This window comes from Leopardus geoffroyi, chromosome C3 (genome assembly GCF_018350155.1).
Source record: "Leopardus geoffroyi isolate Oge1 chromosome C3, O.geoffroyi_Oge1_pat1.0, whole genome shotgun sequence".
NCBI classification, from domain to species: Eukaryota; Metazoa; Chordata; class Mammalia; order Carnivora; family Felidae; genus Leopardus; species Leopardus geoffroyi.
Genome location: NC_059338.1, coordinates 15,656,672 through 15,672,119, shown reverse-complemented (window position 1 = coordinate 15,672,119; position 15,448 = coordinate 15,656,672). Strand labels below are relative to the sequence as shown.

At 37.5% G+C, this 15,448-nt stretch overlaps 1 protein-coding gene across 3 annotated transcripts in view; it reads right to left on the bottom strand.

The window, feature by feature from the left end:
- Positions 1-15,448, bottom strand: part of USH2A (usherin) — a 742,577-nt gene that overhangs the window by 555,124 nt on the left and 172,005 nt on the right. For all 3 annotated transcript variants that reach the window (XM_045455771.1, XM_045455772.1, XM_045455773.1), the window contains exon 15: positions 1,690-1,853. In XM_045455771.1, coding sequence (XP_045311727.1) covers positions 1,690-1,853 — 164 coding nt within the window. The remainder of the gene's footprint in view (positions 1-1,689; positions 1,854-15,448) is intronic.

Sequence of the window (15,448 nt, the reverse complement as noted above, 5' to 3'; positions counted from 1 at the left end):
TTAGAGGCAGAACCAATCAAAAACTGCTAAGATTCAGTATGTTGTATCGTAAGTTTGTCACAAAATGCTGAACTACAACTGACAACCAAAGCAATACACTGGAATTCATGTTGCACACAAATCAATCAACTCTATAACTAATCAATGAATAATAAATATTCTCAGTGAAATCCAGATTTGTTTAGACTGTATTTACACAAAGGCAATCATGACAGTCCTTTCCCAAAAGAAGCATAAATACCTATAATGTTATTTATGCTAACATCCAGAGAAACCAAATGAAACACAGGATACTGAAGATAAAGTACATAGGTACAAAATCTGAATATGTCTTGTTAACCATTAGCCACACCCTGTCTTGCACTGTCTCAAAATCTAGTATAGCTGCTGTGGAGCCCAATATTATATTAGGTAATTCTCTGTCTCTTAAATGTAGATAACACAGTTCCTAGCATGTTTGCTTATGATGATTTGTCCTGACTTATGGCATTTCCTAGCATTGTGACTCATGATAATCCCAGGACACCCCAAGGAGAACATGCATTGTACAATATGTTATAGAGGGTTCCTTACCACATGTTCTTAGCAGGCATTTCTTAGGAATTCTGGAAAATGTAAGGATATATGATCTTGAAGTAAATATAAATAAATCATCAATATGCTATGAAACTTAGGCTTGCAGGTTACTTGAGAAGTCAAGTCAAGGCACTGGAGAATGGTATTTAAAAGTCTGAAGATACTAAGGTATAATCTTTAACTTCCAGGAGTTAAAAATAGAAATGTGAGAGATGTTTAAACAACTAACACAACGTACTGTAGAAGAAATATGAAATATAGTAGTAATATGCTGTGATAATAATTGCTACAATAAACAAATGTTGATAGGAAAGAATTGAATCATGAAATAAGGAAGCAGATTATAAGTGAGGGTCTAAACAACTAATAGCACATACCCATAAAATTTGGGGGATAGAAAAACATAACTCATCATAAATAAGAATAAATCTTCCATTTGGTATAGAAAATTGGCTGCAAATATCCTTCTTTGGTGGGGTCACCAATCATTTTGTTTTAATCAGTAGTGTTGATTTTTTGCACTGAAAGTCCTATCACTGGAAAGTCCAACATCTGGGGAAAACCGGGACTCTTGTCACCAGTAGAGTGATTCCATTCTTTTTTTTTTTTAATTTTGTTTTTAATGTTTATTTATTTTTGACAGAGAGAGAGAGAGAGAGAGAGAGAGAGAGACAGAGCATGAGCGGGGGAGGGGCAGAGAGAAAGGGAGACAGAATCGGAAGCAGGCTCTAGGCTCTGAGCTGTCAGCACTGGCCGATGTAGGGCTCGAACTCACAGAGGCGAGATCATGACCTGAGCCGAAGTCAGACGCTCAACCGACTGAGCCACCCAGGCGCCCCTAGAGTGATTCCATTGTAGCAAAATATTGTAAATTTCCCGCTACTTACATAATAACCATTTTCAATAATCTCATCAAGGGAAAGGAACGCAAGTTTCATTTCATGTAGTAGTTTATTTGGGTTTTTGTTTTTTTTTTTTTTTTTCATTTCTCACCGAAATCCTCCACATTTTGCCTAAGCCTTTCTGATGGGTTCTCAGTGGAGAAGGAGAATAACGAGACACTCTTTCCTGCATGATCTTCCACCCACCAGCACAGAGCCAGAGTTCACTTACTTTTGCTGCAGCCCAGTGGATTGTTCACATCCAAATGGCTTGCCCTGGGAACACAAGTATCACACTTGGAGCCAGTGACAAATCGTTTACAGAAACACTGGCCCATGACCAAGTGACAGGTTTCATTCAAGGCTCCTGAGAGATGACAATTGCAAGGCTGACATCTGAAAACAAGACAAATAAACCATCAAAGAGAATAATGTTTTGATTAATAATTCATAGTATAAGTTACATCTATCAATAACATTGTGAAATAAGATGGTCTGTTTTAGCCAATCTATTGAAAAGAATGCTTGAGCTAAACAAACAAATACAAAATCAAACAAGACAGAAAAAGAATATTTAACAAAATGTTGCTCACAATAAAATCTCTATGAAGCCTCCTCTTTGTAAACTAATTAATGGCAAAAAAAATGTTATATTGCTTTTTTCATGCTACAATACATCTTATGGATTCTTTTGAATGCCAGTTGCTCAATTAAGAATACTGTAAATTTTGCTTTCTCACAAAAGTAGCTCCTCTGAAAGCTAAAAATTTAGATTAGGTACCCATAAATCATCTTTCCAAGTATCTACCAAGTTATAAAATATAACACTGGTATGATAACCACTGATCTCCCTAAAAATCTTGAAATTCTATATTTAGTCTTACAAAGAATAAATTTCACTAAGAGTTTGAGGAAGACATGTTCCAATACTGCCGATGCCTTAATATAGGTTATATTTCATTTTCCATTTTATGCACTAAACTCATTTATCCAGAATGGTTGGTGAATAGAGCATTCTTCTGATCTATGAAAAGATGTTAATGATATAAATATCATGAGATGACTTCGTTCCAACTTCAATTTCTTGGACCTAAAGTTGCTTGTAGAAATCACTATCCTGGCATTTTGCCATGATAGAAACCAAAACTTGTTTCCTCTGAGTAAATTATTCAAATTCATGGCCAATGCCAATGTCATTGATTAGGGTAAGCAATTTTGGCACCAGGAAGTGTTGGAGAAGCAAAAACAGCACATGTAAAAAAGACAACTCACTTGTAAACGGGAACTTTCCATGTGGTGTGCATTTAAAATAACATTAAATGGATTCACCTCTATTTTCTAATAAAGATGCTGGAGGCATAGTTTCTTTCTCCCCCCTGCAACTTCTACAGTGTGATCTCTCGGGTAATCATTCAACACCCTTAAAAAGGCCGATAAAAACTAAAGACTGCTAAATAAGCTGCAAATTTGTTTTATGGACTAATATCACCTTGGGAATAAATAAAGTACAGTTTCTCTTGAAAACCCCTACACTGTAGTTTGCCCTTTTTATGTCATGATAAAAGGACATTCCCCCCCTACCAACAACTATATTAAGTCCTTTATGTATACAGACATTGCATCAAAACTCCATTTCAAATAGATGTTTTATTTAGGCTCCTTAAGTATCAGAGCTGAAGAAAATTATGCATGGAAATTAAAGTGGAATTATAGAAGCAACAAAATATTTGAGTTGCTCTTAATTTCATTATATGCTATTACTTAGAGCATATTGTTTGTAGGCTTTTAATGTAATATTGGTAAAGCATAAACAATAAGAGGCAAGCTTCTCCCAATGCATATATATATATCACCACACCAGTCATGAATAAGTCTCTTGAGTATTCAGTTTTTATTACCATTCACTCATGAGACAATCACACTTACTTTACATACAGTACATTTAGAGTAATAGTTCCCAGTGTATAACGCAATTCCTTTCCTTGATGTAGTTCTATTTTCTTCCAGCTAGCTGCTACACGCTTAACTCCAAGTTAGCTCTGTCAATATCCATGGGATATTAAGTTCTGAATCCAAATGGAATAAATAAATCCCTTCTTAGGAAAGCATGCAATGTTTTGAGTAATTAAATGTGACTATTCCTGATTTTATATTCTCTTATCCCAGCTGGTGTTATATCTAACTTATCTGACTTGTTATAATTGCTTGACTTCAGTAAGAGAGAATTTTACCTGAATGAAGTTCATAGGAGACTTCCCTGAATATTATAGTTTGTTTCTAACCCAAAGGGCACTGGGGATGATTTTGTAATTGAGGTTTAAGTAAAATGATTCCTACAAATTTCTCAGTCACTCAAATATAATTTTAAACATTTCCAAGACTCTTTTTAGCAAATCGGCTACAAGTCTGATGTCATTTGATAAGTTACCCCTTCTCAAGAGCACCTCCTACCTGAAATATATTTCACATTTATTAAAACAAAATTATACATAATAAAGGAGAAGACATTTTAAGCTTAGAAAGAGAAACACCAAACTAAGATGAATTGTGATATTGATTTTGTCAGGATAAATGGTTTTCGTAATATTAATATAAAGAAACCTTCATTACACCGACTCCCCTGGTACGGGCAGAGCTTCTCCCGCAATCTGTTTAAAATCTTCATTTTTCATCCTTATGGGAAAACCTCACTTGCTAAATGGATTTCATAAAGAGTAATCTGTCAAGATTTATATAGATAAACAATTTGTGATGTTTATTGACCAGTTCATTATGGTAAACAAAACAGGAGTAAAGCATCGCTAATCTCTGCCAGCACTCTGCTATTACAGTTCTGTTTGGGCCTTTATGTAACTCAGTGTTTACTGAGTACAATGGGAAATAAGTTAATTGGCCTCTGTTCCTTAAATCACAAACCTCATATATTTTCCTTTCCACAGAACTTAGTCCAGTTGTGCAAATAGTAAAAGGAAGAGCTATCCTACTTATTACTTCAAAACATCACTATTAATAAAGGAGTGTATTTCAATGACGCATTTCATTGTCAGAAGCTTCATCATCTAAGAGAGAGCTATACTAGGAGGTCCAAGGATGTATTCCAGGATATAGATCACTTTACTGACATTTCTCTTTGAACACCTCTCTTCTATCGGGGGATTCAACTCATGGGTACCATCAAATGTTTTTATACATATTGATTGACATAAATAGTATTCATTGAGGTCCAATTATGTTCTATGACTGGAAGAGACACTGAGGACATAAAGAGGAAAAAGATAGAGTTGTCCCTGTCTTCAAAGAGCTCACAGTCTAGCAAGAAGGATAAAATACAGCCTTAATAAAGATATATGCAGACTCTGTGGGCACAGAAAAGGACAAAACTAGTTAGTCTGGCAGGAGGGAAAGGGACAGCGAAAGGAATATTAATAAGGCATCTTGGGGGAGCTTGGGTGGCTTAGTCATTTAAGCATCTGACTCTTGGTTTCAGTTCAGGTCATGGTCTCGCAATTCGTGGGTTCAAGTTCCACATTAGGCTTCACGCTGGCAGTGCAGAGCATGCTTGGGATTCTCTATCTCTCTCCCTCTCTCTCTGCCCTGCTCATGCTCTCTCTCTCACTCTCTCTCAGAGTAAATAAACTTCAAAAAAGAAAAAAAGAAGGAATCTTGGAAGAGATGTTTGAGCTGAATATTAAAAGTTGAATAGGAATATGCCAGGCAAGCCAGAGAGGGACAAAAGAGAGAGAAAAGGGAAACATCGGGAGAGGGTATGAGGTTATAAGCAATTCAAAATTTGGGGATAAAATTCAGAATGGGAGGGGTAACAGACAAAACTAACTGAGAAAGCTAAGCAGAGGCAAGATATTGCCAGAAAAGGTGCAACAGTGACAGTGGTAAGGAGCAACGGAAAGGAGAGAGAGAGAGATTTAAGAAATGTTGAGTAACTAAAATCAGGAGGATGAGGCAGACACATTGAAATGAGAAGCAAAGAAGGGCACAGAGTTACTTCCAGTTTTCTAATTTGCTGACAGGTGTGATGGGGACACCATTTGACACAAAGAATGGATGAAGAAGAAATCTCAAATTGCTGAGGGATTGTAGACAAGGGTTGTTAATGATTATTAATGAATAAAACAGAAAGAAATGTTAAGGAGACTTTAATCTGGAGAAATTGGCCAAAGTTTCCATCAGTCCCTAGCACAAAGACTTGCACACAGTAAAGGTTCAATAAATAAATATTGTTGAATAAATGAATGAAAAAAGCACTAGGAAAGCTTTAGACTCGGAATAGGACACCACAGATAAATCAAATGTGACACGTAGCTCTAAGAACAATTTAGCTCTTTCGAGGCCTTTTTGATCAGCTTAGCTGTCCCCCCAGCTAACTTCTCCCCCAAGGAAGGGAATGCTTTCTTCAAGATTGGCCTAAGCTTTGACTGACTAAGACAAAAATCATACGACTTCACTCTTATGAGGACTTTAAGAGACAAAACGGATGAACGTAAGGGAAGGGAAACAAAAATAATATAAAAACAAGGAGGGGTACGAAACATAAGAGACTCATAAATATGGAGAATTGAGGGTTGCTGGAGGGTTTGTGGGAGGGGGGATGGGCTAAATGGGTAAGGGGCATTAAGGAATCTACTCCTGAAATCATTGTTTCACTATATGCTAACTAATTTGGATATGAATTTTAAAAAATTAAAAATAAAATTTTAAAAATAAATAAATAAATACATAAATAAAATACTGGCCTAAGCTTTGACACCTTAAGGCCAGCAGAGTTCTCCATTCAGTCCTCTGGTTCAGGATCCCGTGAGTACTAGAGTGCCCTCTAGAGGAGGTTGGTTTTCTGCTCATTAAGATTGTATTTCCTCTTGCAGTGGAACTGTGGCTCCCTGAGGTTCTTAGTTTTGTTTGTTTGTTTTTGTCACAGCCTACTAATAGCATTGGATTCTTTTGGAACTGGAATCAGAGTTACAGGAGAGGGGTGGGGGGCTCAGAGATGCTTCTTGTGTGAACTGAAAACCAGACTCACATGGCTTATTGGAGAGGAAGTAAGAATAGTATTGTCTCATCTAGAAGGGAGGAGTTAACAGTAGCCAGTCTACCCTCTCTGGTGAAGCCTTCCCAGGCACAGATAAAGGGATTCATCATGACTAAACCTGGGCAATGACTCTTTTGCATCCAGGCAACAATGACATCTGAGTCCAAGGAGGTGGCATTCCTGTCATTTAGAGAAGAGCTTGCTTAGCAGGGTTCTACAGCTGAGACCCCTACCCCTTTCCCCTTTGTTGACACTCTACCTAATCGCAGAGAGCAGAGATTGTCTCACATATCAGTCACCAAAACAAATATTGTAAAGAAATAAAACCTCAGAACATTCACTACATTAATAATATCATATATGTTGACATCTAGAAGAAACTCTAGTGTCACTTTCCTTAACCTCCGCATTATAGGAGCATAATAACTTGGAGGTATGCTAAGAGATTCAAATTCTTAGTGTTTTCAGGTAGAAGAGAGATTACACTTATTCTCTGTGGCCCCAGAAGGCATAAATAAGACTAGGCAAAAAAAAAGTTACAGGGATGAAATTATGTTTCTCAGAATTAGAGTTGTCTGAAACAAACATGAGTTGCTTCATGAGACAAAGAGGAACTTTCAGTTCCATGTTTTTGAGCAGAAGCTGAGTGACCAGTTAGTCTGAAAAGGTGACTTATGCAGAGAAATGTATAGGGCAGAGTTTAGCCAAAATTACTTTAAGATTCTTTCCAAGTCTAAGAAGCTATGATTTTATGATGCTTGGTGGAAATAAGTGACTTGCCCAAGGTGACAGTGAATCTGGTTACAGGGTCAGCAATCTTTATGTATAAAGAAACAGATAGTAAATATTTTAGGCTTTGTGGGCCATGTGATCTCTGCCTCTCTAGTAGTAAGAAAGCAGTCTTAGGCAATACATAAAGAAAGAATATTGCTGTGTTCTAATAAAGCTTTATTTCCACAAACAGATAGCAGGCCAGATCTCACCTGCAGGCCATAGTTTGCTGAACTCTGGTACAATAGGTTGAATTAAGACCCCTCAACAATGTCCAAGTCCTAATATCTGGAACTTGTGAATATGTTACACCTTACTTGGTAAAAAGGAACTTGCAGAAGGGATTAAGTTAAGGATTTTGAGATGGAGAAATTATCCTGGATTATCTAAAAGTACCCAATGTAATCATAAGGTGATAGGAAGAAGCCAGGAAGGGGATAGCCAGAGTGAAAAGTTGGAAGAACATAAGCAGAGGTCAGAGAAGAGAGAAAACATTATTCTGCTAGTTTGGAACATGAAGGAAGGAGCCATGAGCTAAGGAATGTAGGTGGCCTCTCAAACTGGGAAAAGCAAGAAAGTGGATTTTCTCCTAGAGTGTCCAAAAGAAACATAGGCCTACTGACACTTTGATTTTTGCCAGTAAAACTAATTTAGGACTTCTGACCTCCAGAACTATAAGAGAATAATGTTGCCTTGAGCTACTAAGTTTGTAGTAATGTATTACAGCAGTAATAAGAAATCAATATACTTGGTCAAGTAGAAAAGTCATAACTGGACCCTAGATACCCTGATGCCCAACACTGAGGTATTCCCATTAAATAACACTGAATAAATGCTATTAATTTATAAAAATGGGCATTTCTTAGAGAATAATATGTTAAAGAAAAAATATATTGTTTAGTGGTCATGAAAGACTGAAAAAAATGATCACAATTCCTCACCCCTCTTCTTATGAAGACCCTTTGCAACCAACTGCACAATTCCATCATCCAAAAGTAGAATCTATTTCCCCACTCCTAAATATGGGTTGGCCTGTGACTTGTTTTGGCCAATAGAAAAAGGCAACAGTAATCATGTGACAGTCTCGAGTGTGGGCCTCAAGTATCCTGGCACACATCTGCTCTCTTTCTGGGTACTCTGCCACTGCTTTGTGAGCAAACCATGGCTAGACTGCTAGATGACCAGAGATGCATAGCCCTTTTACTCCCACAGCCCTAGACAGCAGCCAGCTGCCCAACAAAGCGTCCCTGTGGAGCTTGAATCTGTGAGGCACATTCCCCAATATTCCCACTCTCACACCACGAACGGATATAAGTTGACAAGTAAATTATCTGCTTTCATTTGAAGTCATTGATCTGGTTCTTAAAGAAAGACCAGTTGAGATCAATTGGAAAGACACATGTGAAACGATTAACAGACCAAATCTATCCCTCAGTGTTCAAACGGAGAATGTTTGCAGTAAAACCAAAAATAATCTGGTCGTAGAAGAGTTTTACTTCATCGTATGTTTTAGGAGTCTGAGCCTTTAGGTTCTCTGGCCAGCCTAGATGCAAATTTCCTACCACTTGAGGTAAATTACAGTTCAGTATGTGTCAGCTGGTAACAGGCCAGTAGTGATACTTCTAGCTCCTAGCTCCTTGAGGCTTTAAAAAGACAAAATACAACCAAAGAACACACAGAGAAGAAGTCATTAGAGGAGAAATTTTGAGGGACTGTGACAAGTGGGTGGTATGTAAGGAAAACAGTGGTGCGCCAGATGGAACGGAGCAGTCTTGGCCATGGGAAGGAAGAATCATACTTACAGGTCAACTTGAGGACAGCACCAGGGAGTACATATAGTGTGTCAAATATGACTCTCAACTACCAATTGAGACGAATTGAATGTGGCCCATTTTTGTCTCATTGTTTTTGGTTTAGACAAATACGATATGCTTTTTTTTTTTTTTTTGCTTTATTGATTTTTTTAGTGGGCAGACTTTTTTTGCTTCATTGTTTTCGATACTGATTAAATCATGTTTGCTTTATATGTCAGAGGTAAACAGAGTGATTTTTGCACTTGGATCAGCTTTTTAAAATATTGCCCCCTTTTTGTGATAGGTAACTTTTGAAGAATGAGCCACTTGGATGAAAACAGGCAAATGATTTTCCAGCTTGTTATTGTTGTGTTTGGCGGATTTTTGCTTTTGTTGCTGCATTTTAGGGTGAGGGCCTATTTTATTTATTTTGTCCTTGGGAGTATACAAAAAGCCTAGAAAATAAGCCAAGAGAAAAATGTAGCAGACATAACTGTGTACCATAAAGAGAACTTGAAGAAGGGGAGGGGGGTGTGTGTGTGAACTTCTTGGAGGGTTAAATAAGATCCCTTGAATATATAATTGGAAAAAGCAGATGAGGAAGTCAATCTATTTTCTAAATCAATAAAGAGATCCAATGACATTTGCATCTTTTCCTTGCGTAACAATAAAACACTTACAATCTGTTGTAGAATTTTGTAATTTAGTGAAAAAAAGTGTATTTGCAAGTATCTACCACAGTACCTAGTTCAAAATAAATTCAAGTGATTTTAGTTGATTTTCCTTCTTTTGAAAACAACTTTGTCATCAGGCCATCAATAGGTATTTTCCTATGCAGCATGTCTGTATGTATTTGAAGTTTTCCTTCAAGAAACAAAGTTCCTTCTACTAAATGGAACCGCATATATTTTAGTCATCTTTGTGCACATTTTCAAGAGTCAATGTTAGTGTGTGTGTGTGTGTGTGAGTGTACACACACACACACACACACACACACACACAATAACAACCAGAAGTCAACAAAGAGATTTCAATATCATTCAGGAAAGGAATGGAAAACATAAAAAAGAATAAAATCCATTTTTATCTCTTCTCAATGATGAGCAGAAGTATAAACTCAAGCAATTTTCAGTGTCATATTTTGAAATATCCTTTGCTATGACCTTCTGTGCCCGAAGATTTCTTCTCTAACGATTATCACTGTTAAAGTGAAAAGAGACAGTCAAACTTATCAGTGGAAGAGAAGGGTCAGCTCAGAGCACAGGCATTCCATACGACTGATTGAGCAAAGAACACATCCTACTGATTTCCTTGGGTCCCAAATGGTCATGGGAAGCTTTATTCTTTCTATTCATTGCAGAGAAGCTACATTATATATGGTAGCTCTTGTTTCCAATAGCTCTTTATAGGGCAGCCTATCCTCCACATCAGAGCAAATCCTGTCCAATCTGAGAACAGCCTGAGCCCTACTCACATATAGGTAGTGTGACTTGAATTTTAAGGTTTATATCCCTTCACCAAAATGATGATGGCATGAGATGGCATGAGACTTGTATTTTTATTTTGGTAGGAAAGTAATATAAAAGAGAATTAGTTCTGTGTTGGCTATGTTAAGAATGAGAGACGTACAAATTTAAACCTCAGAGACACAGGTAGCTATATGCCTAGAGCCCATGGCAGGAATCTGAATAGATGCTGATATATTAGAGAGTCGTTAACATTATATAGTGGCTGAAATCATAAACACAGATATGTAAATTGGAGGGTTGGATTGAAGAGAAATAATAAGGAAAATAGAAGACAAATCACAGAGGTAAGAAATTGGAGGCCAAAGGAATACATAATTTAAAGAAATAGGGAGGGCAGTAAAATAATTAGCACACTGAAAAACCATGAGTCATAAGAAGCAATCATAAATCAATTTTACTCCCATATTTCCCTGATCTTTTGAATATACTGCATGGGACTAATTCCTCTGTCTTCCACTTGGATACAAAATGAGTCAGTTACCTGGCTTTTCTGGTCTTTCTTAGGCATAGAAAGTGTCATGGTTACTTTAAATTGTAAAGCACAGGTTCAATAAGAACAAAACTGGAGGCATCACACTTCCTGATTTCAAAAGATATTACAAAGCTATAATAATCAAAACAGTATGCTAATGACATAAACAGACATATAGACCAATGCAACAGAAAAGAAAGCCCAGAAATAAATCTACACATATATGGTCAACCAATCTTTGGTAAGAGTGTCATGCATACACAATGGGGACTGGGTTGTCTCTTCCATAAATGATGTTGGGACAACTGGATATTCTTATGCAGAAGAATGAAATTGGACCCTTATACCATATACAAAAATCAGCTCAAAATGGATTAAAGACAGCAAAACACTGGAAATTGTAAACCTACTAAATGAAAATATTGGTTAAAGCTTCTTGACATTGGTCTGGGCAATGATTTTTGGATATGACATCAAAGCACAGGAAACGAGCAAAAATAGACAAACGGAATTGCATCAAACTAAAAAGCTATGCACATCAAAGGAAACAAGCAACAGAAGGAAAAGGTCAATGGGAGAAAATATTTGCAAACCATCTGCAAAGGAATTAATATCCGAAATATATAAGAAACTCATACAATTCAGTGAAAGGAAAGAAAGAAAGGAGGGAGGGGAGGAGGGAGGGAGGGAGGGAGGGAGGGAGGGAGGGAGGAAGGAAGGAAGGAAGGAAGGAAGGAAGGAAGGAAGGGGAAAGGGGAAAGGAAAAGAACCCAATTAAAAATGAGCAAAGAAGGGGCGCCTGGGTGGCTCAGTTGGTTGAGCATCTGACTTCAGGTCAGGTCATGATCTTGCAGTTTGCAGGTTTGAGCCTTGCATTGGACTCTGTGCTGACAGCTCAGAGCCTGAAGCCTTCTTCAGATTCTGTGTCTCTCTCTGCCTCTCCCCTGCTCGTGCTATATTTCTCTCTCTCAAAAATAAATAAACATTATTTTTTTTTAAATGAGCGAAGAACAGAAGACATTTTTTCAAAGGAGACATACAAATGACCAACAGCTACATGAAAAGGTGCTCAACATCATTAACCATCAGGGAAATGCAAATCAAAACCACCATGAGATATCACCTTACACCTGTTATGATAGCTATAGTCAAAAAGACAAAAGGACAAAAGGTAACAGGTATTGGTGAGGATGTGGAGAAAAAGGAACCCATGTATATTCCTGGTGGGAATGTAAACTGGTACAGCAATTATGGAAAACATTATAGAAGTTCCTCAACAAATTAAAAAGACTTTATGATAAGAAACCACTTCCAGGTATATATCAAAGTAAATAAAATCAGCATCTTGAAAAGATATCTGCACCCGCATGTTCACTGCAGCATTATTCACAGCAGCCAAGATATAGAAATGAACTCAATGTCCATCAAAGGATGAATAGACAAAGAAGATGTGATACATACACACACACACACACACACACACACACACACTGGAATATTATTCACCCATGAGAAAGAAGAAAATCCTGCTATTTACAGCAACATGGATGAACCTAGAGGACATTACACTAAATGGAATAAGCCAGAGAGAGAAAAACAAATATGGTATGGTATCACTTATATGTAGAAAGTGAGGCAATGAGAATGAAATGCATGGTAGCAGTTCCAATCAGCACAAGCACATGGTCTTCAAGTCCTCCCAGGTTCAGGGAAAGAGCAGGGTCATCCTCCCTGGAACTGACCCACAATACAGCAGAAAGAGAGTTCTTTCTTAATAGCACTCAGGTTACTTGAGAGGGTCGGCGTTTACTCCCTACTGGGGGCAGAAGGTGAGAAAGTTAGGAATGGAGCCTATCAAAATAATTAGGTAGGAGTATCAGACGATGGGTTTGAGGAAAGGTAGGAGCCAATTATGAGGGAATTTGGAGACAAGAGGATTGGGAAAGATGTGATGTGTTCACAGAATAGCATTTCTGGAATTAGGAAAATACGAGAAGTAGAGAAGTTCCAAGAGATCAAAAAAAAAAAAAAATCTGGTTGTGTTCATGAAAATTGGATGTTGGAATGGGAACTGAATGAATGAGAAGCAAGGAGGAAAATGGCGTCCCTTGGAGAAAGTTCTCAATGAATGGAAACATGGACGTCTGAAGATAAAAACAATGAGGATGGAGGCAAAGCGGTATCATTTCAGAGGACAATTGGTAATTTTTGAAAGGTAGTTTGGAATCTGACTCGATATAATTACAATTCAGCTGATAGGTAAAGACATACAATTATACTTATATAGAATGTGTCATGAATCTTTTTACTTTGAACCCATAACTACCCTGGATCTTTTGTTCTTTAGAATCTACCTGGCTTTTTACACTCAGGCTCTCTCCTAGACTACAACCTGCACTGATTGCTTTTACTTTACTGAGCTCTGCTTTCTTGATTTTAACCTCAGCGCCTTATAATAATGTACTTTATACCTATTTTTTGGCTCTCCCTGTTCCTCATCAATTTTGGTTAACATTTAAATGCAAATTTTAGGGGCACCTGGGTGGCTCAGTCAGTTAAGCCTCCACTTCTTGATTTCAGCTCAGGTCATGATCTCACGGTTCATGGGATCCAGCTCCACGTCGGGCTCCATGCTGAGTGTGTCGCCTGTTTGGGACTCTCACTCCCTCTCTCTCTGCCTTCCCCTGTTCATGCACTGTCTCTCTCTCCCTTTCAAAAATAAATAAATAAACGTGTTTTTTTAAACAGATTTAATCCAAGGAGTTCAACTCCAGTGTTAACAAGTCTTACTTCAGAGTGATAGGTGATAGAACACTATCCTGTAAGTAAGTCTTGATCCTGAATTCTACCGGGGTGGAGTGTGGGATGGGTAGATAAACTAGAGAGAAGCAGAGTAGGGTAAAGGTCAGCCTGAATCTAAGGACACTGAAGAGCAGATAAGTCATGTAATGAAGGAACCGAAATTCACTTAAATAAAGCTAAGTGAAAAAGCTGAGACCATTCGAAATCTGACCATTAATAAGGTGGTAGCACTGGGAAGAATAACAAGGAAGATCAGTAGAGGGGAAATGGGTAAGAGACTGACACAAAATGACATAGATGCATGAGCATTCCAAGGAGGAGAGTAGATTAGGGAAGGTACTTTTTCTCTGGTAATTAAGTGTTGTCAGAAAGACTATGAAAAATATGAGAAACCTAAAGACAGAGGTGTCCAGGAGTGAAACACACCCACTAAGAATTGCAACTGGGGAACATGTGAGATGGCCCCTCAATAGAAAGTATGTAGAGGAGAAAGTATGTGCAATAATTGGCTCCAATTTTACTGTCAAAATCCTGGTAATACATTTTATTTAACATTTACTGTACCATGTACTTTCTATATTCATTCAGAGTGATTTAATATTTGTAGAAAAGAGTACTAATGCTCTCAGGCCACCAAGATGATATTCCTTCCAATGGCAACAGAAATAGAACATCATGAATGAAAAAAAATTGAGAGATATGTAATAAGAACAAGAATTATTTTGATAAATACTTTAAATATCATGTTAAAGATTTTTAATCACACTGAATTTCAGTAGAAAGCCAAATGCACTAGTTTTGAGTTCTTTTTCAATAATTTACCCTGTCACCCTGTCCACACTCTAATCGAGGTGTTAATGAAGAGTGTAACAGCCAAAAGGCAGGCAGCAGGGGGCAATGAGTTGAAAAGAGCCCAGATAATCTCAAACCCTTGACTAATTAGCAATTATATTTATAAACACACACACACACACACACACACACACACACACACACACACACACTGAGAAACAGCTTTGATTGGTGTATACAGAACATAATGCTAGTTGCTTGGAGATACGAATGCCATAGAATTCAAGGATATAGTCCCAACCCGAGGCAAATTTATAACCTGACCAGACCAAAAAAAACACACATGGAATTGGCATTCCAGCACATTTTCAAAAATACAGCAATGAGCACAAATGCATGAAAGTAAATGCTCACCGATATACTGGGAATGGGAAGTAGAACATTAAAGACCATGTAACTTTGAAAAGTGGTTAATTTACTTTCAAAATGTACTTTACACACTGGGGAAAAATCATATCACTTAATACAAAATTATGTTTCTAATCTGGTCTTTGAACCTAAATTAGAAAAGCAAGGAAAACATAAGTGGATGAAGTAAATTAATAAATAAATTAGCAATAAATTCAGGGGACATGTAGAACAAGGGATATACATACATATGCTATGTATCCTGGCTCTTATATTTTGTGTGTGTGTGCGCGCGCGTGCGCACGCACACACACATTGATTTCTATGGATATCTCTTTACCTTCTTTTCTCCATCCAAATTGTAAGTTCCTTGAGGGAAA